This window comes from Arachis ipaensis, chromosome B5, assembly GCF_059453495.1.
Source record: "Arachis ipaensis isolate K30076 ecotype BB chromosome B5, ASM5945349v1, whole genome shotgun sequence".
Taxonomy (NCBI): Eukaryota; Viridiplantae; Streptophyta; class Magnoliopsida; order Fabales; family Fabaceae; genus Arachis; species Arachis ipaensis.
This window is the reverse complement of record NC_142440.1, coordinates 8,087,172-8,114,645: the sequence shown is the minus strand read 5'-3', so window position 1 is coordinate 8,114,645 and position 27,474 is coordinate 8,087,172. Positions and strand designations below refer to the sequence as shown.

General features: G+C 34.8%; 2 protein-coding genes across 3 annotated transcripts; one reads left to right on the top strand and one right to left on the bottom strand.

Moving 5' to 3' along the window:
- Positions 1–13,605: 13,605 nt before the first annotated feature.
- On the top strand, positions 13,606–15,810 carry LOC107642757 (protein IN CHLOROPLAST ATPASE BIOGENESIS, chloroplastic). The gene is made up of 10 exons (XM_016346225.3): positions 13,606–13,934; positions 14,057–14,131; positions 14,218–14,260; positions 14,347–14,404; positions 14,503–14,670; positions 14,754–14,816; positions 14,902–14,996; positions 15,110–15,191; positions 15,271–15,381; positions 15,479–15,810. Exons 1-10 carry the CDS (start codon positions 13,709–13,711, stop codon positions 15,617–15,619), a joined length of 1,062 nt encoding a protein of 353 aa, XP_016201711.1. The 5' UTR covers positions 13,606–13,708; the 3' UTR covers positions 15,620–15,810.
- Positions 15,811–16,074: 264 nt separating this feature from the next.
- Positions 16,075–21,211, bottom strand: LOC107642756 (filament-like plant protein 7). 2 transcript variants are annotated; one of them, XM_016346223.3, is made up of 7 exons: positions 21,049–21,211; positions 20,892–20,969; positions 20,281–20,428; positions 19,965–20,109; positions 17,418–19,881; positions 17,253–17,310; positions 16,075–16,743 (listed from the first exon to the last, which is right to left on the bottom strand). In XM_016346223.3, the coding sequence occupies exons 3-7, from the start codon at positions 20,395–20,397 to the stop codon at positions 16,273–16,275; spliced, it is 3,255 nt and encodes a 1,084-aa protein (XP_016201709.1). In that variant the 5' UTR covers positions 20,398–20,428; positions 20,892–20,969; positions 21,049–21,211; the 3' UTR covers positions 16,075–16,272. The 2 variants fall into 2 exon arrangements, with proteins under 2 accessions (XP_016201709.1, XP_016201710.1); XM_016346224.3 differs by having other exon boundaries at positions 20,308–20,428; positions 21,049–21,180.
- Positions 21,212–27,474: the final 6,263 nt, after the last annotated feature.

Below are 27,474 nucleotides of genomic sequence, written 5' to 3'. Positions count from 1 at the left end.
AAATTAAAAATATTTTTAATAATTTTAATTATATTGATAATAATAATAATAATAATAATAATAATAATAATAATAATAATAATAATAATAATAATAATAATAATATGATATGATAATTATATGATAATAGCACCAGTTATTAAAAATATTTTTATTATAATATTATAATTAGTATTTAATGAATAATGCATAATTATATTAATTTATAAAAATATTTTTATTATAATTATATTAAATCAATATTTAATACATTCTTTAATATATTTATATTTATTATTTACCAATTTCTTTTATTTTTATTTCTCACATTTGTTAAATATTTCTTTTCAATTATTGTTATTTAATTTACTTATTTTAGATATTAATTATTAATAAGTCTACACAATTATTTTTTAACTATTAATATTATTGGTATATTAGTGTATTTTTAAAAATATTGGAGGTGAGATATCAATTTCTCATGATTTTTTTTCCTTTAAAATAAAAGCATTACTTTCAATATATTTAATTATATTTACTCTCTTTTCAATCTATTTTAAGAAAATATCTTTTTTATAATTATATAAAAATTAATATTTAATACATTATTATGCTAATTGTCAATCATTACATATCTTTAATCATTATAATTATTATATTAATTTATATAATTCTAATTCTCAATCATTGTGCAACTTGATACATACGTTAATACAAATTGATACTAATTATTATATTAATTGTATAATACTAATTATCAATCATTAATATTTTTTAATTATTATTTTTAATTGTTATTTTTAATCAAGCATAATTAGTGACAAATTAATACATATATTAATGGTGATAAATTGATATTGATATCAAATAATAATAATAATAATAATAATAATAATAATAATAATAATAATAATAATAATAATAATAATAATAATAATAATAATAATAATAATAATAATAACAGAAAAGGTCTAAACAGCACACATGTTATATTTTAAAAAAGCAAAATATATTTTTAAAAGGATTAAGATATCAATAATTAAAAATAAAAAAATAAACATAAATTTATAATTTTAATTGCCATAAATATGATACTAACGTTAATGGTGGTAAATTGATATTGATATTAATAATTAATTTTTATAATTATTTTTGTACTACTAAAGGCTATATATAGTTTTTTTTTTTTTTTTTTTTTGCGATTCGTGAGTGTAAATCTAAGAGCTAAAGTATTCTTTTTTTCTAATTTGTTATTTTTCTTTGATTGTGCAATTGTTTCCAAGTTCAGTTTATAAATAGAGTTTAATTTTGATGCACTGACAGTGTAAAGCTTTTACATAGTCGTGAAATCATATCCGTTCTTTTGGATGACCATTCACGCGGTCAATGTGAAAAATAGTTATTTTTAGTGATATGTCATTATGTAATTGGATGCACGCGTAAAACTACTTTACACTGTTAGTGCATCAAAATTAAATTCTTATAAATCTTTGTAGTTCGTATTTTAAGTTAATTTTATAAGTATACTATTCCACATGTCAAAGACAATTCTTTTTAATAGCTTTGTAGATGCTAATAACTTTTATATTTAATTTGTTTTGCAGTACGATAAAATTTATTGTTCAATTAAGAATTATTTGACAAAAATATTTGAAAATGAATTGGTAGAAAGAAAGGTCTATTTCTTCTCAAATTTTGAGATTGAGAAATCAAGTGGAATATATCTTCCGACTGCACACACGTGCAAAATATCTTTTAAGAATGAGTCATGTATAATACATACGGCTGACGATCGTAAAATTTCGGATGATACATTTTAATTCGCTTGCCCATGATGATATATTGAAACAAACAAATGAACGATTATACTTATTTAGTACATATTTAATTTATATTAACCCACATACACAAAATTATTTTCCTTTTAATTTTAAGTTTCGTCAAAAAATTGTATAATAGCATCAATTTATTGATAACAACAATTTTAACAGTATATTTATAAAAATATTTGAAATTGTGTTATGACTTTTTTTAAAGGTATATCCTTTTATTAATATACTACTATTAGTTTTATCATTTAACATAAAATAAATGAGTAAATTCTCTTTATTTTATACACATACAAAGTTATAATTTCTTATATTATTCACTCATTTGTCCTTAATTTGGTACTTTTAATTTAATTTTTTTGTTAAATTAGATGTTATTAGACTCTTGACTGGAAAAGAAAAATTTATATCATGGTCAAAAATAGAGAGAAATGACTATACATTGTTATTGATCTTCATGATTTGCGGTATGTAAAATTTTAATATTTTAATATGAAAAATATCTTTTGGTAATAATTATGTGTTGTAGTGCAAAATCTTTTTTTTATGTATTACTACTTATTTCTTTTAATTCTCGCTTTCATTCAAAAATGAGAAAAAAAATAAGATGTCCGCTGTGGGATCAATTTATAATCTAATTACTTGATTATCTATGTGATCACCAAACAACTGAATACATAGTTATTCTCTAATTTACAAAATTTAACAAAAGCATTGGTAAGCATATTGATTTAGCATTTATTTATATATTTTTTATTTATGTTATATTTAATTTATAATCATATTATATCTATTTTTATCAATATATTTTTTTTAAAATACCATTAATATTAGTACATGGTGTAATAAATAAATTGAATGATAGAAACACGTAATTATATATTTTTTCAGTCAAGATTTAGTAAAATACTGTAATTTAGACTTACAATATTAGTATATTAATAGTGAAGTGGAGAAAAAAAATATAATATCATATCAAAAAATTTTTTTAAATCATAATTATAATTTATTATTGAAATCATAATTTAAATATTTTAAACGGGATAATTTTATTTAGAAAATTCATAATTCAAACATAATTTTTATACATTTAATAGCTACATTTAAATTAATACACTTAATACCATATTAAAAAAATGAACAATGCACATCATATTATTTATTAATTAATTAAATTATTACAATTTAAATTAATTTTAATAGATTAATTTAAAATTATAATTTTAATCTTATCACGTGCATGACACGGGTTATTATACTTGTTTCTTAATTAAAACAGTAGGTTATAATATTGATTATATATACATTTAATAGCATGTGACTCAATATATAATATCACGATAAAGTATTTGTTACGGCTAGGGGTGCACAAGACCCGGTCCGGCCCGAAGACCCGGACCGGACCCGATGACTTCGGGGCTAATTTGGCCCGGCTTCGTTATGGCCCGGTCAGACCCGAGATTTCAATAGATGGCCCCGGTTATTTATTAAATCGGGTTCGGGCCAAGCCTCGGGTCACCCGGCTCCGGTCTGTTGGACCCGTGTAGTTGTTTGTTACTTAATATTTTGTTGTTATAGGTTGGTATGACACTATAAATTATTATTATTATGTTAATCTTGGGTTGGTTGTTAACTTTGTTTTAATTGTCTTTTGAACTTTGAAAGTTTAATGTGTAATTGATATAATTATTATTATGAAACTTTAAATTATTATTATTAGATTCTAAATTATTATTATGTGAATGTTGCATTGTTATGGAATAATTATTTTTCAAAATTTAGAGGTTCAAAAGATGTAGAATCTAATTTTTGGTGATGTCGTGATAAAGTTGATCAAGACCCGGGCTTCACCCGGTTTAGACCCGGCTTAAATGTGGCCCGAAAGTAACACGATTTCATCAGGTCTAGGGTCGGGTAAGGGTCTCATAAATAGACCCGATCATTATTTAGGGTCGGGTTCGGGTCACGGCGAACCCGGCTTCACGCGGCCCCATGTGCACCCCTAGTTACGGCCTGGCCCAAGCAGTCCACGGGCCGGCCCGACCCGAGCAACACCCGACCCGAACGGTCGGGGGCAAGACGCTCAGACTCCGACCCGGACACGCCCCCTGACACGCGTCCCTAACAACTTCGCCACAACTGTGCAAGGGAGGCCTCGAAGAGGCTGGAAGTATGCAGCGACTCGCAAGTCGTCACTTCGCAAGTGAATAGAAGCTACCAAGCCAGAGACTCACTGCTACAGAAATACTTAGAGAGGGTCAAAGAGCTGAGCAAACAATTTGAAGAGGTCACGATCCAACACATTCCAAGGGAGAGGAACACACGGGCAGACCTCCTATCCAAGCTGGCGAGCACAAAACCCAGAACCGGCAACCGCTTCCTCATCCAAGGCCTCACGAAAGAGCCAGTAGTCGCCCTCCACCTGACCAAAATAGGCCCTTCTTGGATGGACTCCATCACCGACTTCTTGGAAAATGGTAAACTCCCCCAGGACGAAAAGGAAGCCAAAGCGGTAAGAAGGGAGGCCGCCAAATATACGATCATACAGGATCAGCTATTCAAAAAGGGACTCAGCCAACCTTTGCTGAAGTGCTTGCACCCCGACCAGACGGACTACGTACTCAGAGAAGTCCATGAGGGGTGCTGCGGCCACCATATAGGGGGCAAAGCCCTAGCAAGGAAGCTCATCCGAGCTGGATACTACTGGCCAACAATGATGAATGACTCCAAGGAGTTCATAAAGAAATGCGCGAAGTGTCAACAAAACGCCAACTTCCACAGAGCGCCAGCATCCGAGCTGAGTTTACTAACGTCCACTCGACCTTTCGCACAGTGGGGAGTCGACCTCTTGGGACCCTTTCCAGTTGGCCCGGGGCAGGTCAAGTACCTCATAGTCGCCATCGACTACTACACCAAATGGATAGAGGCTGAGCCGCTCGCTAGCATATCCTCATCCAATTGTAGGAAGTTCATGTGGAGGCAGGTGATAACCCGTTTCGGCATCCCGGAGACTGTCATTTCGGATAACGGGACGCAATTCATCGACAAGAAGTTCACAGAGTTTCTCGCCGGCTTGGGGATAAAACAGAAGTTCTCCTCAGTTGAACACCCCCAAACAAACGGGCAAGTGGAGTCTGCAAATAAGATCATCTTACTTGGTCTTAAAAGGCGTTTAGATAGCAAAAAAGGCGCGTGGGCCGACGAGCTTGCTTCAGTTCTCTAGTCCTACCAAACAACCGAACAAAGCTCCACAGGGGAAACCCCCTTCCGCTTAACGTACGGGGTCGAGGCAGTGATACCCGTGGAGATCGGCGAACCGAGTCCGCGGTTACTCCTCGCAGGAATAGAAGAAGCAGTGGACAAATACCTGGTAGACGAGGTCAGAGAGATGGCCCACTTGTTAGAGGTAGCGCTGAAACAGAGGATAGCCCTACGATACAACACCAAGGTCCTCAGAAGGGAATTTGAAGAAAGAGACCTCGTCCTGCGATGAAACGATGTCGGGCCACCGACCCCAGGAGAAGGAAAGCTGGCGGCAAATTGGGAAGGCCCTACAGAGTCAAAGAAGTGCTTGGCAAAGGCGCCTACAAGCTGGAAAGACTCGACGGCAAAGAAATCCCGAGAACATGAAATACAGGTAACCTGAGAAGGTTCTATTCATAGCTTGGGCACACCGGCCAAGCGGCCTAACGAGCTAGATAGATGTTTACTTCTATCAAATGATAATTTCCAATGATTTATTTTTATCAAATGCCTACCACGTTTACGGATTTGTTTAGCTAACGACTAATTTTTACTTGTCTGAATTCTTCCATCTACTATTCCCCAATACGTGTCCCAAACAATTGCATTCTTCAACGGCAACCCGGGACTGATCACCCCGGGAGCCAGTCAGATCACAGCCACAATTAATGGCTGTGATAATACGACCAAGACGGTCTTAACCACGTTACCAACGAAAACGGCAAAACGGACACAAGCAATAAGTCCACACCAGAAAAACGATAACGAAAAACAAAATACCGCTAAATGAGCAAAAGACGATAATTACTAGCCGACCAAGCGACCCAAAGTATAAGTGAGTTTCAAAAGATCTACACCAAAAAGCCATAAAGCTACATAAAATCACAAGGCATAAGAGTTCACTTTCGAGGCATATCGACAATCTTGCCGTCCTGAATCGTCTTGAAAACCCCAATCGCCGAAGTGTCGAAGTCGGGAGCTACGATATTCACCTGAGCCTTGAGAGCCTCCTCAGTCATGAAGATCGCATTCTTCCCCTGTTCTTTGGTCGCCTTATGTTTCCTCTTGAGCTCTTCGACCTCAGCTTGAGCAGCTCTAGCCGACAAAACGGCCTGGTCACGCTCCTTCTCCAAGGCCGCCACCCGACCCTGCGTGGCATTTAACTGGCTCTTTAGAGTCATCTCCCGCTCGACCAAACGGGACACGGTCTCATCGGAAGCTTTCAACTTCTCCTCAGCAGAGGCAACTTTCTCCTCAGCAGCCTTGAGCTTCTCCCCCGCCTCGGACAGCTGCCCCTGGAGCGACTCGACTTGAACCTTGAAATCGTTATTCGCCTTGGCAGAAGACTCAAGTTTCCTCCGAAGCGCCTGCATCCCCGACAACTCAAACTCGGCCTTCCGGGCTATCACAGCTCCACGGAGCAGAGTACGATACATCCACCTCGCCTGGCCTGCCAATTCGGTGCCATGGAAGTGATCCTCCGTGCCAGGAATCAGCTGGGAGTCGAGGAAAGAGGCAGCGTCAAAATTCCTCTCCATGAAGATAAGAGTTCCTTCCATGCTGGAGGAGGCCCTCTGCCTCTTGGGAGTAGGGACAAGCTTGAAATCATCATACTCCCGCTGGGTGGAGGACGACTGCCCAATACCAGCCGCCTCCTCGAGAATAGGAGAGGCCTGCATCCCGGCGGAATTCTTGTCGGACATCGCGGTGTCTTGAGGAGAGGGCAGATCTTGGCCCCTCTTCTCCTCGGCAGGGCCTTCCGACTTCCTGTCGACCTTCTCTTCTGTCTTCTCCTCGTCGCTGTCCTCTAAAAAGGTCTTGACCAAACCTTCAAGCCCAGTTACCGAGGCAGACATCTCCACTGCAGCAAACAAGCAAATGCGTCAGTCGTGAAGTCAGGAATAACAAACAATGATAAACAACACAAAGTATAAGACAAAACGGCTCACGAATATAACTCCTGGCGGCCTCCCGTTCACCCATAAGGAGGTGGGGGTTCACGGGGTTCCTTCCAAAAAGCGCAAACAACACGTTGGTAATCCTCTTATTTACAGGAGACATCCCCTTGTAGGTCACCTTTATGAAGGAGTTGGACCCCGCCCCGAAACTCCAATACGTCGGGATGAGGCGTTCTCCCTCTAGCGACAACCAAAAGGGACGGCGACATTTGACAGGGCGAACTTTGAAATATTTGTCCTTGAACCCATGATAGGAGTCCTTGAACAAACCAAATATCTTCCGACCTTGGGCAGATCGGAAAGACAGGAACCCTTTCCTCGCTTTCCCTTGTTTGGAAGGGTTAGTAAGGCTGAAGAAGAAAAGAAAGACATCCACCGACGCCGGCAGCTCGAGATATTCACAGACCATCTCGAAACAGCGGATAGAGGCCCAGCTGTTCGGATGAAGCTGCGATGGGGACACGGATATCCGATTAAGAAGCGACATCTGGAAGTCGAAAAACGGTATACGAACGCCCACCTGGGTGAACATGGCTTTGTAAAACCATATCCAGTCGGGAACTCAGGGGGAATGAAAATTAATCTCGTACAGCCGCTCATTGGGGGCATGAACGAAGACCTCGTAATTGGCCTCCTCGTCTGTCCCCCCACAGAGATACTCGGCTTGACGGAATTCCGTCAACTCCTCCAGATCCATCCGGTTCGGCGAATCCTTCACATCGGAGGTCACCCAGGCGTAAGGGTCGTAGCTCGCGGCGGAAGGGGAAGCCTGGGAAACGACGCGAGGCATACCTACAGTGGGAGTACCACTCCGTTAGTCTATGAGGTCGGGTGCCCAGGAAAAACCCAGAAACTATGTCCACCCTATTCAACAGTTAAGATCAGGCATAGCTAAAGTTATCTATCATGCAAGCTACCTAAAAGCCTAACTTGGAATGGTACCCCTCTTCTAACACATCTACTTGGCACCAAAAAGTCATCCACCAACAAAAATCAAACAAGACAGCAAGAACACAAAGCAGAATACAAACAACAAACGTACAACAATGAAGCAGAAAAGAGAAGGAACAGAGATTACCTGAATCGGTTGCAAAAACTGAGAAGGAAGAAGGAAAGATGCACAGAGATGCTAGGACGAAGCTCTGGGATGCTCTGGGATTTTCTGGGTGAAAGAGAATGAGATAGTAGAAGCAAGAGTGTAAAGGAAAAAGATCAAGGCAAAACTGTTTAAAACTGCCACCCAGGAAGCGCGAAAGACCTGGGGGCAAAATAGTCTTTGCATACGGGATTTTCCAACCCATTATGAGCATTAAACGCCCTGCGCGAAGAACGAGGCGACAAACGGTCGCTCCAACAACGAACAGACACGCGCACAAGAGGCACGTCCACCCCACGGACGGCCGGCCTGACGACTCCACACGAGAAAGGAGATGACACGCCATCAACTACCCTCTCGATCGTTGCTGGCGCGTCGGGGACACTGTTACGGCCTGGCCCAAGCAGTCCACGGGCCGGCCCGATCCGAGCAACACCCGACCCGAACGATCGGGGGCAAGACGCTCAGACTCCGACCCGGACACGCCCCCCTGACACGCGTCCCTAACAACTTCGCCACAGCTGTGCAAGGGAGGCCTCGAAGAGGGTGGGCCTGTCCCTGCAAAGCCCACCTCTGACACGGTATAAATAGGGAAGGATCTACCCTTCCCCAAGGTACGTCACATATCAACCACCCCCTTTTTCGCCTGCGCACTTGACTGACTAGAACATCGGAGTGTCTTTGCAGGTGACACCCCCCCCCCTTTTTCACATCCGAAGAGCTCGGGACCTCGCCTACTCTAACCCGGAAACGTACGACCAGACGACTTTCCCTTTGTTGATCAGGATATTCACCCGATCCGTTTGATACCTGACCAACCGAACAGTATTAAATAATTCATGAGACGAATAATTTATTTTTTATATTAATTAAATCTAAAAAGCAATTTATAGATTTAAAATGATAAAAAAAACTCATAAAATCTCACAATATATGTACTACTTTAAATTTGTATAATTAAGTGTAATCTTTAATTTGAGTGTTAGAATTCTTGTACATATACTTTTATAATGAGAGTGTCAAACTCAAAATGTTAAAAAAAATCGGTATATAATAAAAATATAAGAAGAGTTAATATGTAATTGTTTTTTTAAATATTTTTTATTAAATATAATTTATAATTTTTTTTTGTTATATCAAAGACTTTAGTCTAATAGATTTAGATATAAATTTAGTCAATTAATTTGATTTTGTTTCTTTTTTTTTTTCCGTTTACTCACTAAAAAAATACTTTAGCCTAAATTTTTTTGGTTAAATTATAAACAATTTATTATCTCAATTAATTTTATTTTTATTTTTATATATTTAATTAATAAAAAAGTGAATGAATAGGCATTGATATACTAATATATATCGTTAACTGTGCGACAGACAAATATTATTTAGAGAAAAGGACAAATAGGTCCTTAATCTTTTGATTCGCAGACATTTAAGTTCTCGAAGATTTGAAAATACATTTAAGTCCTTGACCTTTTTAAAATCTGGACATATCGATCCCTCATATTCACTTGGGTCTGTCGGACTTATCGAAAAAATCAAACGTAATTTCTGTTGTACTGACTTGGTTGATACGGATGCATACGTGAGAGAGTTTTTAAAATTGAACAAATTAGACTCAGGGATCGATATGTCCAGATTTTGAAGAGGTCAAGGACTTAAATGTATTTTTAAATCTTCAAAAACTTAAATGTCTGCGGACAAAAAAGTTAGGGATCGATTTGTCCTTTTCTCTATTATTTATTTCTTTGTAGCCGCTTTATTTATTCTATGGACAAATGATGACAAATCCTATGGTAAGTAAGCCATAAAAAATATCGAACTTATTTCTTTGTAGCCACTTTATTTATGTAACTGTTCTATAGACAAATAATGACAAATCTAATAGTAAATCATAAAAAATATCGAATTTATTTCTTTGTAGTCATTATATGTAGATGTTTATTATGATGTCTAAAAGAGACCGTCTAATTGCTAAAATAGATTAAATAATTAATTTTAAATTTAAATATATAAAAATAATTTTTTTTAAATATTTTAAAATTATTATAAAAAATAATTTAAAAAAAATTAAACACCAAATAAAAAATACTATAAAATTGACCCCATATATATTAGTAACTGCTATAGACAAATGATGACAAATCTAATAGTAAGCCATCAAAAATATCGAATTTATTTCTTTGTAGTCACCATATATATGATGTAAAATGTATTTTAAAATATTTTTGTTATTTTTGTCAGTTTTTTAATAACTTGAATTTCTTTTTTGGTTTAGTCCAAATTTAAACAAGTGATTATGCAGGGCACATGCGGGTGGTTCATGATAAGACCGTAACATGGACGATGTATGTCACTCAGCTGCTTATCGTTTCAAATTAATTAGATTTTCAATTATTTTTTACATACAAATCATTTTTTAATACAAGTCTATATAAATCATTTATATTTACACCACATTCTTTTTCGTACCGTTAATGCACGTTCTTCTTCTTTTTCTTCTTTTACTTCTTTTTCTCTTTTATTATCATCGTCACTAATACCACCACCACATTTTTCTCCTCCTCTTCCTCCTTCTTTTTTTATTGGAATTTCTTCTCCTCTTTTTTTTTTCTTTTTCCTTCATCATCAGTTATCTCGTTGTTGAAGATAATAAATAATTCAAGTTCAGATTGTCAATTGAACTAGAATGAAATTGATTATTGTTTTGAATCCAATCAGGTGGCTGAGATGTGGTTCGATCCTAGTTAATATTTTCGTTAATAGTTTATGATTCTATAGGTGAATAATGTTTTTATTTGTGAATATTATTGTTCATTGTTGATGGTTTGAATTGAATATAATGTAAAAATTTTGCATTAGAGGAAACATTTTTCTGTATTTACGCTAAATTTGGGTGTAACACGAAGATATTTGGGTGTAACACGAAGATATTTGAGTGTATTGTTAAAGAATTTTCGGTATATGTGTGCTGATAAGTTCTGCATAATTCAAAACTCTTCAACGTCCTCCTCTTCATCTTCTACTTCTTCTTCTTCTTCTTTTTCATCATCATCATCATCATCATCTTCTTTTTTTTCTTATTCATTTTTTTTGTTTTATCTTCTCAAATTTATTCTTGTTTTATTTTTTTAACAAGAATAAAAACAAAAGAAATCAAACAAAGTAAAAGAAGAAACACATAATGGTACAAAATTACTTGGAAGAGGATGAACTTACATTCATTCAACTAAAAGAAAGAAGAAAAAATGCAGTATTAGAGGAAACATTTTTCTGTATTTGCAGCAAATTTGGGTGTAACACAAAGATATTTGGGTGTAACACGAAGATATTTGAGTGTATTATTTAAGAATTTTCGGTGTATGTGTGCTGATAAGTTCTGCATAATTCAAAACTCTTTCTCTTCCTCCTCCTCATCTTCTACTGCTTCTTCTTCTTTTTTTCATCATCATCACCATCTTCTTCTTCTTCTTTTTTTCTTATTCATCTTTTTCTTTTTGTTTTACCTTCTCAAGTTTCTTCTTGTTTTACTCTCTTAATAAGAATAAAAACAAAAAAATCAAACAAAGAAGAAGAAAAAACACATAATACTATAGAATTACTTGGAAGATGATAAACTTACATTTATTCAACTAAAAAAAGAAAGAAAGAAGGAAAAAAAATAAGAGGTAAAAAATACACTATTAGAGGAAATATTTTTCTGTATTTGCAACAAATTTGGGTGTAACACGAAGATATTTGAGTGTATTGTTTAAGAATTTTCGGTGTATGTGTGCTGATAAGTTCTACATATCAAAACTCTTCTTCTTTCTCCTCCTTATCTTCTGCTACTTCTTCTTCTTTATTTTCTTATTTCATATTCTCATAATTCTTCTTGGAAGGAAAAATCAAATAAAAAAGAAAAAAAAAATACATAATGTTACAAAATCAATAGAAAGAGGATGAAGGAAAAAAATATAGTAACAACAACAGTAATAAAAAAAAGACAATGAAGATGAAACACGCGAAGAAAAAGGAGGAGAAACGCAAAGGAGGAGGAGGAGGAGGAGGAGGAGGAGGAACGCGAGATACAAAGAGGAACAACGTGATTTCACGCGTGCGTTATGTAAGTGGATTTTGTTAAGTTAGGGTTAACTTGTATGCCAAAAAGACTTGTACGTGTAGCAGTACTCTTAGATTTTAAGAGTGTATGGTTGTTCAAAATAACATTTTACAATAATAATCTTCGACCATCTTACTTGTATACTAAAAATTAACTATAAAATTAATTATTAATATAAAATTTATATTGAAATACAAAATACATATTAAAAATACTAAATGACTGATTTAAGTTAATTTTTAGTGTGTACATAATTATTTCGAGAGTTACCTAAAATTGAGTTGTATTTGAGCCTGGACGTGAGATCCAGACTCCTTCTGAGACAGCGTCTAACTTATTTCGTAGGCGATGTGCTGCCGTTTGAGTTTCTCGTGAGAAGTTCGACTTGTTTCGTAATCGATATGCTACCATCCAAGTTTCTCGTGATGATGTAGGAGGTGGTACCTGCTAGAGATTCCGATTCTTAAGTTAGCATGAGTTTTAGGCAGGTTTTTAGTAAATTGAGATATGAATATATCCGAGGGATGTTAGTATATTTATAGTAGAATAGATAACCACATTTTAAAGTAATTCTACCTTTATTGGTGGATAATCGTTTCCTTTTGTTAAGGAAATTGTTGAAATCTTCCTTCTAAACTAATAAAAGATATCTTTAGAGATAGTTACTTATTTAGATAAATTGAATTAAACTCATGTCACCGTGTCCAACCTCTATAAAATCGAATAAGGATAAATCAAACGATATCTGTAAATTAGACTTTATTCATTTCTTACTTAACTAAATTCTGAGCCAATACATAAACAATAATATTTAATTATTTTTCATCTTTGGTGTATTTGTTTAGATATCCAACTTTTTAATTTCTCATTTCATAGAAGTAAGCTCTTGTTCTTATAGAAATAAGGAAATAACATTTTACACCTGTTTTACTTAAGGTGAAAAAAAGAATAATTTCATCATTTGTTAATACACACTCTGATCAAATCTAAATAAATTTAAATTGTTAGACAGCGGGGAAAAGCTTTAAATTGTTACTTATAAAGTATAATAATAAAATAAGAATAAAACCTATTATCAATTCAAAACGAAAAATCTATTCATATATAGTTTTTACATAATTTAAAAAAAAAACATGAGATGTGATAATAAAAATGAGACACAAATGTTAATTTTTTGACATTGGAATTTGGAACACCGACATAATTAATGTTTTATTTTATAAACGTAACAAAACCCTAATATGTAAAAAATATTCGATGGATTATAAAAGACCCAAACTAGATTTACTGGGCCGAATATGTTGATAAAATGGGCAGAAGCCGAAAGTTTTTCAACTATCAATTGGAGTTTTCGTTTCCTTTTGGGCCAATCCCACGTTATTGGTGACCACTTAGTGTTCTGTGTGGTAGTTGTTTTTTGGCCCCAAAAATGAAAGGGAGGTAAAAACGGGAGGGAAGAAAAGATGAGGCAACGAACCAAAACCAAAAGAAAAAGGTAACAGAAATGAAGATTGGTGGCGGTGTATTGTACGGAGGACCTCCACGTGGCAGCGTCCTGCCACTCCTTTTCAGTAACCGCCCATCCTCCCTCCGGTTCACCACCGCTGTTGCTGCTTCTTCTTCTTCTACTTCCCATGTGGTCGCAGAGCACGCGTCTTTTGTTAAGGACGTAGCTGCAACTCACCCTCCTCAGCATCTCTCACAACTCTTATCTATCCTGAAAACAAGAGGTAATGTATGAATCATTCATAAATCATAACACATTCTGTAGAATCTCAAGTACTGAAATCGAACTAGTTAGTGACTTATTGTGCTCTATCTGAAGTTTCTTACCGATTGCTATGTATAATAGGTGAATCTATTATCTCTCCCGGTGCTAAGAAAGGATTAATCCCCCTTGCTATACCACTCTCAAAGAACAGTTCAGGTGTGCGTACACTGTATTAAGGACTTTGTTATCTCTTCAATTTCTGTGTTCTGTGTTCTGTTCATGTGATTTTCTTGTTTTTATAGGTACTGTGACTGCGCTGTTGCGATGGCCCACGGCTCCACCCGAGTATGGCTCGGTGTTTGTGTTTTTCGTGTGTGTGTGGTTAATTTCATTATTGTTTGAATGATATTGCAATTTTTAAACACCTGCAGGATGGAAATGCCGGTGGTGGAAGTCAATAAGTATGGAGTGTGGCTGTTAGCTAAGAGTGTAAGTGGAATTTTGAATGACATTGTTATGTTTGTGTTGATTTATCTAGCCTTAATTGAGATGGTATTATGCCTAATCTTTATGTGCTGTATTTATAGGTAGACCAATTTATACACAGAATATTGGTTGAAGAAGATGCAAAGAACAGTCAGGACAGAAATGATGAACTGTTTCATGCCTCAGCGGATGCTGGGAAGAAACTTTACAGAAAGGGTGATTTTGCAGAGTCCGAAGTTGCTAGCCTAGATGTCTATCTGTTGAAAAAGGTATTGGTAAATTTCTAAAATGTCTTTTTTGTTAAATTCCATGTGCCATGACACATCATTGCAGGAATATAATTTGTTATCAGGTTGGTCTATTTCCAGATATCTTAGAGCGCAAAGTGATGCGACATTTTGAGGAAGGGGATCATGTAAGGTTCTCTTGCATTTGATTAGTTCCTCAAGCATTAGCTATCAGTAAATTGATTACATGTCAGTTACGTCTTTGTGTGGAAGGTTTCAGCTTTGGTAACGGGGGAATTTTATACGAAGAAGGAGCATTTTCCAGGATTTGCTCGGCCATTTGTGTTCAATGCTGAGGTTTTGTTGAGGTTGGTAGTAAGTAGTAACATTTTCCATTATTTTCTGAAGGTTGTTCAAGATGGAAACCTGACTCTTACCCTTCATCTTCTAAGGAGTATTTCTTTTAATGTTTTTTTCACAGGGTTGGGCGTAATGCAGAAGCTAAAGATGCTGCCAGGGGAGCTCTGAAGTCGCCGTGGTGGACTCTGGGCTGCAAATATCGGGTATACTGTATATTCCTTTATTTTGGGACTTAATTTCTTCCTTTCCTGCTATTTCTTTTGTGATGTTTGTTTTATTTAGGATGTTGCTAATATAGCACAATGGGAAGATGAACAAATTGAGTATGTCAAAGAGAAGGTCACAGAGGAGGGAAGGCAAGGAGATATTAAGAAGGGCAAGGCACCTGCACAGGTTCTATATTAGTGTCAACTATTTATTCATTTTATATCATGGCTGCAGAATTATGATGTTCATCCTAATATTGTGTTCATTTTCAAATCGATTGCAGGTTGTACTGGATGAAGCTGCTTTCCTGTTGGATTTGGCTTCTGTAGATGGAACTTGGGATGACTATTTGGAGCGGATTGCTCAATGTTACGACGAAGCGGGACTCAATGATGTCGCGAAGTTTATACTCTACAGAGATTAATATTCCTACAGATTTGCTCCCACGCGTTGGCTGCAGTTGCTTGCCATTTAAGCAATTCCAACACTTCCTTTTGAAGATTTTGATTGTATAGTACAGGAAAATTTACAAGATATTCTACATGCTTTGACATTTTTTGTTGAGTTTTCATTTCATTGGAATAAAGTTAACCTGACCTACTTGCATGCCTGTAATTTTCTATATGATCTACATCTAAGAATCACCATACTCTTGCATTGACAAGTTATTGAATACAACAGGATTAAATAGACAAAAATATGTTTAGAAACTATTATATATTGGTAAAGCGTTTATAACATTGCAGTAGTATGTTCAAAATGCCGTGAAAAGATGGCCTCAATTAGATATTCTTAGTAAAACATATCAACATTGATATAAGCTAACGAAACCTGGAACCCTCTTTTAAATGTTTCTTAGTGCTGCACAATCGGTAAGTATGTATAGCATAACACTAGTTGACTAGTGGTGCATGTATTCCATAACATGAATTTAATGTTATCAGTTTTCAGGCGTTCCAAGAGCCAAGAAATAAACAGAAAGACAGCACATAACTCCTTCCTTTATTAATAATACAACAAAGATATATAATTGCTTCCTCTCCTACAGGAGTACTGAAAAAACATTAGAATTGCATTTTATGTGTTAAACAGAAAATGTGTCTTCTTTTTGGCTTTCTTCTTCCTCCCTAATAGCTTCTTCCATAAGCTTCGACCTCCTGATTTCTTAGCACGAACAATGGCCAAAGAGTTAACACTGGAGCTCTCATCCTGACCTTTAAGTCCATTCAGAACCAAAATCTTTTCTAGGGGCTGTACAAAATCTGTCATGCTAGAGGGACAAGAGCCTCTGTCACTTGCTATGTCAACCTTTAGTTTGGTGTCATTGTCAGCCAGCATCTGATCGAGTAGAGAAGATCGACTTTTCACTTTTATGCCTTTTGGGGGGACAGTAATTATGCTTGTGGTTGTGTTATGCTCGACGGCGGTGACATTGTCAAAAAAGGATGCATCATTTGGTGAAGCTAATGCCTTCAACTGCTTCCCAAGGTTAAGGATGGTTTCTTGACACTCTGCTAACTTTTCTGTTGCAGCTGTTATCTCCCAGTCCTGCAGGAAATATCAACACCTTTCAACAACATAATACATATTTCAACATAGATCCACAGGTAAAAGCAATGCCATAATTTAGTTACTATAATGATGGAGTTAAATTTTACACTGGAAGGCTTTATTCATGAAACAGAATTGCCTTTCTTCTGTTTTGTCTGTTTTTCGTAATCATTAACATATAAACATGAAACTCATAATCGAACCTTCTTTTCATTTATTTTTAATCGATAGTGTATATGTTGCTGCACAGTGTGAAGCTTAGAAACAAGTAAAAACACAATGGTGATGGATGAAGTAACTTGCTCATCATGCTCTAGTCTTGGATCTCCCTCCTTTTTACCATAGAGAACAAGTCAACCTCATGTACAACTAAATACTATTTAGATTTAAGTTTGTGTCTCCAAAAATAATACTTTAACTTGATAAAATTTTTCCAGAATTTTTCATGTGAGAAAACGTATTCTGATTACGACACAAGTAAAGAGAATAAATTGAAAAGAGCTTACACTTTGTAGTGGTTTATCTTTCTGAAGAATGTCATCTTTTGAGCACTCCTTTGTCATGCTGTGAAGATGAATTTCAGTAAGTGTGAAAATCTTCAAATACCAACTTAAAGCCAAATGTTCAAAAATTATATTGGAAAGTAAACAGTATTTAAAAATTATTGATACCTTTCAAGCTGGAGCTGAAGTTCAATACATCTGGCCTCTAATTCTTCACAATGATGGTTCTTGTTCTCTAGTTCCACTTCTAATGCCAAAACCTTGTGATGAGCCTCTTTTAATTCAGCTTCTGTAAACTGAAAATCAACATCCGCACTTATCGATGTTTCATTTTGAATTTGACCTTCAAGTGCTTTATTGGATTCTTTCAGGTTTTGTAGCTCCAATCTCAAACTGGCAATAGTTTTCTCTGATTCCTGAAGTTGATTCATTATGGGTTCTGTTCTCCTAGCAGCAGTTTGAAGGCTACTTTCCAAGACTTCCTTTTCGGCTTCACAATTGACCTCATTAACACTTTTAAACTCTTCCTTATGATCATTTTTCATCGCTTTGGTCTGATAATCATGGCCATCGGAATTAGTTAGCAGTGGCACACATGACAACTGTTGTTTGGGAAGATGCAACTTATCTACTTCTGGAAAATGACTTGTCATCCTAATTTCAGCTTCATTTTCACTTCGTGTCTCATCCCAGTCAAATTGTTTCTTAACAGCATCCCTAATACTAGAAACATCCTGAAGAGAAAAGCAATGATTCATAATCCAATCCAAAGTTGTGGTCAGTTCTGCAACAAATTTTTCAATATCAGCCTTGCCATTCAGTAGTTCATAACACAGATGGAGAAATCGCTGCAAGACATTATTAAGTTCAGATGTTTTCCACTGGAGAACACGGACCATGTAGTCTGTCGTCGTTTCTAGATTATTGTCTGAACTTCCATCTCTTCTACAAAGGGGATTTGAATCATCATAAGCCTCAGCAGGCATGCTGATCCCTTCAATAAGTTCAACTATCTTGCTAATGGATTTACTCAGATCAGTCCCAGTTTCTTGTTTTCTACTCTTTATTGATGAGATCTCAGCAACATCTACTTCACCAGATTGGGGTACAAGAGAATTACTTTGAGGTTTATCTGTTGTTTCAAAATGACCACGGGTTTTGCTTGAATGAAACTCACATTGGTCTGAATTGTTTAGACACCCCAAAGCAACTTTGATGTCCTCAGTTATATCATCAAGGGTCTTATGAGTGACGAAGTTTCGCTCCAAGATCATTTTTACAACATGATGAAGCCAACCAGGAATGTTGCCCTCGAAAATGTCACCGGAACAGGTTTCATGGTTTGATGTTGCAAAGTCAGCCGTATGATCAGACACCGGAATGATCTCCTTACCAACTACTTCAGAGATATTTTCATCTGGTCCAGTCTCTGAGAGATCCTTTATTCCACTATCTGCTTCTAAAGAAGCATGAGAAGGTTCAGAGGCTTTTTCAACAGAGATAACTGCTAATTTTTCCATTTCAATGAAGTCATCCATAAGGTTTATGTCTGAGCTTCCAACACTTCTGCATGACAATAGTTCCTTCTGTTTTGCACTTCTGAGGATCTCCAACTCTGAGACCAATGCAGAAGGCCAAGACTCAGCACAGCTAACCTTATCATCACTGCTAACGTCAGACATTGATGCCAAAGAGAACTCGTGTGATGCAAGAATACTTCTAGGCTGCTCCAATGCTACTTGACCTTTGGAGAATTCTTCGATCTGTGACTCAAGTTGCAATAGTTTTGAGGCGGTGCGGGCAAGCATTGATCTTGAGAATTGGAGTTCACTGGCTTTCCTATTAAGGGACTCTTTCAAAGTCTTGTTTTCTTCTTGCACAGCACGTAGTTGCTCAGTTAAGGTAGTGATTCTTCTATTGGTACCCTCAAGGGGATTGTCCACTGAAGATTCAATTACATTGGATGAGTTTACCATTTTCTTCTTCACATCAAGTGATTCCCATCCCAACATTTCAACTTCATTCTTCATTTTCGCCAAGGCTGCCGGACCTGGTAACCTTTTTCGAACCAAAAGACGCAATCTCTGACATTCTGATTCTAACTTGGCAATTTTTCTGGCACTCTCTAGGTGCTGCTTATGAGAAGCATCAGCTGTTCTGCGATTAAATTCAATCTCCTCATTTCGGATCTCAAGTTCCTTGCCAAGCACTCGAACCTCATACTTTAGAGATGTGTTGTCTTTCTCGGCAAACTCCAACTTAATCATCAGTCCATTATGATCTGCCTCTGCCTGAGTCAATTGTCTTTTCAGATCTTCAATCAAATTTTCTTTTGCAAGAATAGATTTATTAAGATGAGCATTTTCAAGGGCTGATCTAGCAAGCTCTTCAGTGGTCTCTGATAGCTGCTCCTCCAAAACCAAGCGTGCTTGTTCAAATTCTTTTGAAACCTTCATGACAGCATCTTGAATTCGTTGCTCTTGTTCTTCTCTAACAAAACGCAACTGTTGCATACATTCCTTGAGAGCACCATCCAGATGGCTCACTCTTTCTTCATAAACTATTTGCTGCTGCATTGATTCTTCAAGATATTGCTTCATAGACACCATTTCGGCTTCTGCCTTCTCCCATCCTACACCAACATTTTATGAGATCCTGAATTATTAACAGGAAGGCAAATGATAAACCAGTATACAGAAACTGTGCAAATTTTACCTGTCACTGCTTCTTGTGCAATTTTTGTTTGTTTCTTCACCTGCTCATCTCTCAACTTATTGTCGGAAATTGTAGAAGCAAGCTTATCATTCAATCTTTTCAAATCTTTTTCCAATTCTTCTTTTTCTGCTAGAAGTGCCTGTACCTACAACAGAAAGGCAGAGCATGAAACAAAAATCCTTTTTATCAAATGACAAAGCACATATTACACTTAACAAACTTATGATCCCTAACGAATAACACTGTTATGTATGAAAATCAAAAAAGATATTTGTTATCAGAATAAAACCACTGATTTTAGACATAATCAAATTACCTTTTTATTCTCAACCAAACAAATTACCTCCTCGTTTTCTTTTGAAGTGTTATTTGCTTTGTCAGTTGCTGCCTTTTCCGAGGACTTTTTCCTCCAAAGCCAAGACTTGTGATCCATACTGCTTAGAATGCTTCAAATGATGAAAAATCTGCATGGATCTTTCAGTAAGAGAAATAGGAATTGCAGTACAAATATAGAATAATGAATTCATCATAGGAATAAACCAAGCTAACAAGAATAATGACTTCACTTCTTTCAATACTAATAGTTGGATGAGCACCATTGAGAAGCACTACATCATTAATTTATCAAATTTCATTGAATAATATGGTCCTCAACAAGTAGCTAGATCATATATGAAGAATTTTAAGCACACGTGATCGATTGTTCTGTCATAGTACGATAGCTGTAGCCAAGGGAAAATATGTGCCCGTGCAAATAAAAATAAATTATTTAAACTCTTTTATTTACATAGGCATGTACATTGTCGGCACATGACATCACATTTCATAAAGAATTGTAATTAACACAACATCGACCTGAAAAACAAAAGAACTTCAACAGAGAAATCATTGACATGCATTGTATGGTTTGGTTTCTGAGTTTCTGACCTATTAAGAATGAAGGTGGTTGTGCATTGATCGTCCATCAAAGACAACAAAAAGGAACAGTGAAATGCTGTAGTTGAGCTGAGAAGGAAAGACAAGGTTAGTGAAACAGAGACATATGATTAATAATGTGTGAATTGTGAGTGTTTGAATCAGTTACCGAAGCTAAGGGCACAGAATTGCAGGAAAATGACTCAGCCTCTGAGTACTCTCAGCAGCACCACAACTCACAACCACCTCACCTCCTTTTTAAAGAGAAACAACATGTGTGTGTGTGTGTGTGTGTTTGGTTCGCCAGAAATAAATAAATAAAACGGGAAAGTGAAAGTTAAGTGTACTGAGTCCAATAGAAAAAGACAGAATAATAGATATTTGCTCGCTTATTTCGTTTTACAAAACAAATAAAATAATATGATCTTTAAGAAATTGAAAAATTGATATTATTAGTAAGAGAGTTAATAGTAGTATAAAATAGTATAGTATATGTATGATGTGTACTATATCATGAATGTAATGATCTCCCCCTGCCTTATACAATAATTTGCATATGCTATACCACTATTTTGTGAGAATCGAGAAGAAAGAAAGAAAGAGGAGAAAGTGTCGGTTTGGTGGGTTAAAAATCTGAGTGTTTTGACCACTAAAGGAAGGACGAGAAAGAGAGAGAGAGTAGGGTAGGGGCACATACTTCCCTTCTTCATTTCCTTCACGCGCCTAACAACAATTTTATTCACTTGTTAGTTGTTACTTGTGTAGTGAATAGCTTAAAATAAGTTAGACAAGTTAGATATCAGCCAAGAGCCAACCAAGATCATGATATATCTTAAAGCAAGTTTTATAAAAATATTTTTAAATTATCTACCAAAATATTTTTTTTTGTGATTCACGTTTGTTAGAATAATAGTGAATATTAGAATGTTTATACTATATATACACTAAAAGTGGTCACCAAATTAATCGATCGTACTTAATTTGAATTGGTCGAATAGTTAGAATCTCGCTTTTATATACAGTAATTCATTGCTCAACCGTTGTTAGATTCTTAAATCATTCAAATTCACAGCAGACTAATTCTTGATCTGTCGAATTAAAAGATATAATAGACAATCAAAAAAATTAATTATTCGTATAAAATATATCTCGAAATATAAAATACATATTAAAGATATATAAAATAACACATATATTCATATAAAAATATATGATAAGTATTTTATATATATATATAGTCTTTTTTGTTTATCTACTTAATTTTTTCCTTTTCTGTACTTTTTGGTATTTCTTTAATCAGATTATGTACTTCAAAAAATGAAAAGAGTAATCGTGATGCAACAATGGGAATTACTTCATGAAAAATGGGAAGAGTAAACTAGGATTTACTAGTTCCAAATTTCCAATATATAAGCCCTTTTAGCTTTGGGTTTTAACTTTTAATTACCATCAGCATCCTCTGTTTTTCTCTTTTTAACCCTTTCTTTGCCCGGGTGATAAGTCATCGTTGATTGATAAAAGATGATGACTTGTGGTCCCTAAACCCTAATCTGCTCCTTATATTCGGCATTTAGGAACCAAACGCAAAGCAGAAAAAAGGTACCTTGCCAATATGCCATGTTTGTCTCCATTCTAATTAGCTTATGATGCAAATCATGCAATACTATGTTACTCTTTTATAGCAGAGTTTCTTAATTACAAATGAAAAACATTTAACATTAAAAGGAGAGCATAATTCTAATTATAATTAGAGTCTCTTTCTTATGATAATATTATCCCTCATAATAACGGTATATCAATAATTACATCATTGAATATGTTTACTTAAGTTTTTACATTTGATTGATTTATTTCAAAAACATAAACGTGAGAGTTAATGCAGAAATCGTAATTTAATGCATATATTCTGACACGTGTGTGTTCACATTGATAATGAGTCAATGGCTAGTGTGGTATTTGGGTTCTTTTCTGTCTGGGCGAATTAAATCGGTGACATGTTACCACATCGATAATAATAATAATAATAATGTTTAGAAGATAATAAACCGTCAGTTTAAATAATTGAAAATTATTTTATTTAATATTTATTATTGATTGTTAGAATAATCATATGATTTTAGATATAATGAATATGTGATGGAGAATATTATATAAAAGAATTTTAATGTTGTCCCCTAACATTATCAATTGAAAATTAGAGAATATAAAAACTAAAAAAGGTGCATATTTTTGGTGGTTGGAGCATTAGTATCTCAAAGTGTACCAAGTAGTAGCAAATAACAACTAAATTTTTATGCATAGCGTGGTTGGAACATTAAATGAAATGGTTAAGTTGTTGCATGTCTCTCTCAGGATAGCTCTTTATTTCAGTGTCAGGGAAATTAGATTCTAGAGGCCCACAAATTTTTTCCCAATTAACCATTGTTAGATATGTCATAAAATCCCTAAATCCCACAAATTTTTGCCCTTTCCTCTGCCTCATTATTACACCGTGTTGACATTTACGGATTTACCCCTTCAGATTTTCAGTTTTGACAATGGGAGATCACATTTAGCTGTGACAATTAAAAAATAAAATTGAGAAACTACATGAAAGAATGAGCTTGATGCTCTGTGTTCATTCGTTTTTTTTTTTTGAATGTTTCTTTTTTGGTACTGTTTTTTTTTGTCTGGACTGGGTACACAAAAAAATTCCAAAAAAACATTTAAAAAAAATGAATATTGTTTAAAAAAACCATTTTTGGTATTGTTTTAAAAAAACGTATATTGTATCTGACTTATATTTTTGGTCGGTATTGTATATGTATTTTATAGAGCCCAAATAGGTTTTGGTAATAAAAAATATGGGCTCAGCTAAATCTTTTAGGCCTACGAGTTGTCCAATATAGTTAACCCAAATTTCAATCTTAATCTTTACAGCTGTGGAAAAATTGAATCCATACCCTTTTTGGTTATCGTGTTAAAATAAAGAATATTTTTGTTATCAATTATGTAGGCCTTTTTGTCTCCCAACCAAACACTGTTCAAAAGAGTAAAACTAAAAAAAAACTGTTAAAAAGACAAAAGAAAAAAAAATACAAAGGGTTATAGTTGACCAAAACTATAAAAAAATGTGAATTACGGATTTATTAGATAACTCATTTTTCTTTAACCAACAACTAATAAAATAATGAATGATTACCAATCTTTTTCTATAAACTTATTTTACGATACAAGTATATTACAGTTTACCATTGATTACATTTTAAAATTTAAATTTAATAGTAGAATGGATTTAGTCAGATATATATTTAATTGCATTTTAATATTATTTTATATTGGTGGCTGATTTTGGTGTGCATGTTTTAAGATTATTTGAAATACGAGTGATTGAGTGTAACACAAGCTGTGTGCATGAGATTAGGAGTATTCAAATTTAAACCGATTTAAATTAAACTGCTCATCCAATCCAATTTAAACCGAAAATTGATTAAAACCGTACTAATTTGGATTTGATTGGATTTTATTTTTTGTAAACCGTTGGATCGTATCGAATTTCGGATCTACTTTTCATAACTGATCCAATCCAATCCAAATCGCACAATGTGCTATAATATTATTATTTTTTATTATTATATTTACAACTATACTTATAACATGTTCAATTTGTTATACATTTTTATATTATTCATATATTATTATTATTTAATAAATATTTTATGTTCAAAATATTATTTATTTATTTATTTATTTTAACTAACCTATAATTTTATTTCTATTTTTATGTTATCGTTGGCTTTTTAAGATATTGTTGAAACTTGTTATGTCATTGTTAATTATTTAAAATTTGATGTTGATACTTGTTATATGTATTTAATTTTTTTAATTTACCAAATCGTAAATACAATCCAATCCAAACCGCTTGAAATTGGATCGGATCGGATTAGATTTTTTTAAAAAAATAATCCAATCCAAACTACACCACAAGTAAAATTAGTGTTCGAATCGGATGAATTTTTGACTTAAAACCGATCCAAACCGCACCGCAAACACCCCTACATGAGATCAATGATACTTATTGTGCTCATCAAGATTTTCAAAGCCCTAAAGGGAAATTAAACAAAATTAAATTTGACCTTAAATATATAATAAGCATTATGCTTAGCTTTGCAAAAAGAATAAGGTAGTGACAACTTGACAGTTGGAAATGATAATTTCACACAAGTTGGTGAAAAGTTTGTATTGAGCACCAAACGTTGTTCCTATTAACAGAAAGAAAAATAGTGCACCCTCCAAAGTCCATGTCCATCACATTCAATACACAAATAAATTCGGCCAAAACAAGAAATCACCAAGTGAATAATCTCCAAACGATCCCAAAAACTTTACTTTTGCATCTTTTGGAGAAAAAAGTAGGTTCCCCACCCTCCTCCACTTTTATTCATTTTGGGTGTTCACAAAAGATTATTGTTAGTTCATGACCACCCACCTACCTCTTTATTTTGGCCACAACAATTGGTTATAAAAACGACTGACCAAAAGTCTTCCATTTCCCTTATTAGAAACTCGTAATCCTCTCTGCTTCGAATTTCTCCCAGATGAAATAACCCAATCATACGTTTCTTCTCTTCCAATAATAATAACGTCACAATACATGCATGTTTAATTTCTATGTTTTTTTCCCCTACAGTTCAGATAATTACATTTCACTAAAATGAAATACAATGTTCAAAGAGAGACAAATCAAAGAAAAAAGGGAATTGTGCATGTATGTATAAAATCACTTTTCACTTTTCATTTATAATAATGGTTAAACATATAAAGAAAATTTATCATAAAATGTTTTGGTATACCTAAAGTTCAACCATGATATAGCTAGCATACGAAAATTATCACGTATTCCTGTTGCAGAATTTCATGTTCTTGTGAACTATCAAGTTTCCGGCAATACTTTTGTTTTCTAGTGAGTTTTCAGATTACCATATTCTTCCTTGAAGTAGAAATTATACAATTGGGCAACTGAGAATAATTCACATAGGAATAGGATGGCTCTTGGCTTCAAATATTTGTGGCTTAACTAGTGGCCTAATTTTGACTCATTTAAAGTGTATAAAATTAGGTGATAAAATAGCTCAACATTTCTATTTGTAATGTAGAGTGTTTGAAAATATTTTTATTTTTATGTAAATTTGAAAACAATTATTTTACATATTAATATTATTATAGAGAGAGAGGATGAGAGTGCAAGAGAGGAAACGAGAGCGTGTGAGGTGGAAAAACATCGGGTGGGAAAGAACTCTACAGAGTAAATATGATAAAGATTCTGGGATTTGGAATAAAGAAGAGTATCAACAATTGGAGCTTGATTCTTTTTTTGTTTTTGTTGACAATCTGCCAGAAGATATATCAAAACGAGAACTCTTTAATTTGTTCAAATGGACAGGTAGAATCATAGACATATATTTGTCGTGGAAGAATAAAAATAAACAGATCTATCTGTTTACATTCATATGGTATACTACAAAAGGAGAAGTATTGAAGGTTGTTGCAGATATGAACAGGTGGGTGCTGAGAGGCAAAAGACTATTTGTTGGAGAAGCAAAATACAGAAGGGGAGCTATGATGCAGAATAGGAACGACAAAGAAGTGACGGAGACCACAAGACATGATACAGGAAGAAGCGATCCATTGAATAGGAGTGCAAGAGCAACTGAAGAGAGAGAGGTGAGGCAGTCGAGTGGTGCACCAATCAAGGATCCAAATAATAATGGATGGACAAAGAAAATAGAAGTACCCATAGCGAATGAGAACGTCGTCTGGTTGTAAAGAAGTATTGTCGGAGGTACGAAGATGGCGATCGACTTCAACGTCCTGCAGGAAAATATTCATAACGAATGGTCAGGGGTAACACAAGTAAGGGAGTTGGGAGCTTATAAAGAAATGATAACTTTTGACACTATGTTGAGTGTTAAAGAAGCCTACACCTTTCGTATGAATGATTTATTAAGGTTATTTTATATGGTATGGAGATGGGATGAGACAGAGAGAAGCGAGTCTAGAAGAGTTTGGTTGGAATGTTATGGAGTTCCATTACATGCGTGGTCAACAGACACTTTTCACAGGATAGGGGAGCAATGGGGGCAAGGTGGTTAAGCTCGATAAATTAACGAAGTCGTGTAATTCATTTAGTGTGGATCGAATTCTGATTGATACGTGCATTTTTTATATGTTTAACTTGTGAATTCACATTACAATAGGTGCAAGTGGATTTGACGTCCTCGTAAGAGAAGTGGGTGGAGAGGTGTATCGAGAAAAATGCTTTCGGGAGAGAAATAAGGAGCTAGGGGACAGACAAACAATAAATGCTGAAGAGATGCAACATGAAGGAAATGGTGAAATGTTGAATTATGGTGACGGATGGCTGGTGGCTGAACGGGACCAGGCGGCAGTGCTCATGCTGAAAGTTTGCAGGAATGATGAACATGAGAAAGACAGATTAGTAAATTCATTTTTAGATTTGAATTAATGGAATCATAAGAATTTAAATCTGCATTATGGAAAGGATGATTGTGCGGCATTTAAGGAAAATGAGGATTCTCAGGGATTAATGAAAATT

Bases quoted from the DNA above. Each gene is read 5' to 3' on its own strand.
- LOC107642757 (XM_016346225.3), top strand. From the start codon at position 13,709: ATGAAGATTGGTGGCGGTGTATTGTACGGAGGACCTCCACGTGGCAGC. The intron at 14,132-14,217 runs GTGTGCGTACAC...TTGTTTTTATAG, and splicing joins ACTCTCAAAGAACAGTTCAG to GTACTGTGACTGCGCTGTTG. The intron at 14,261-14,346 runs GTATGGCTCGGT...AAACACCTGCAG, and splicing joins TGGCCCACGGCTCCACCCGA to GATGGAAATGCCGGTGGTGG.
- LOC107642756 (XM_016346223.3), bottom strand. From the start codon at position 20,397: ATGGATCACAAGTCTTGGCTTTGGAGGAAAAAGTCCTCGGAAAAGGCA. The intron at 17,311-17,417 runs GTATCAATAATT...TCATCTTCACAG, and splicing joins CTTCAGCTCCAGCTTGAAAG to CATGACAAAGGAGTGCTCAA. The intron at 16,744-17,252 runs GTAAGCTCTTTT...TATTTCCTGCAG, and splicing joins AAGATAAACCACTACAAAGT to GACTGGGAGATAACAGCTGC.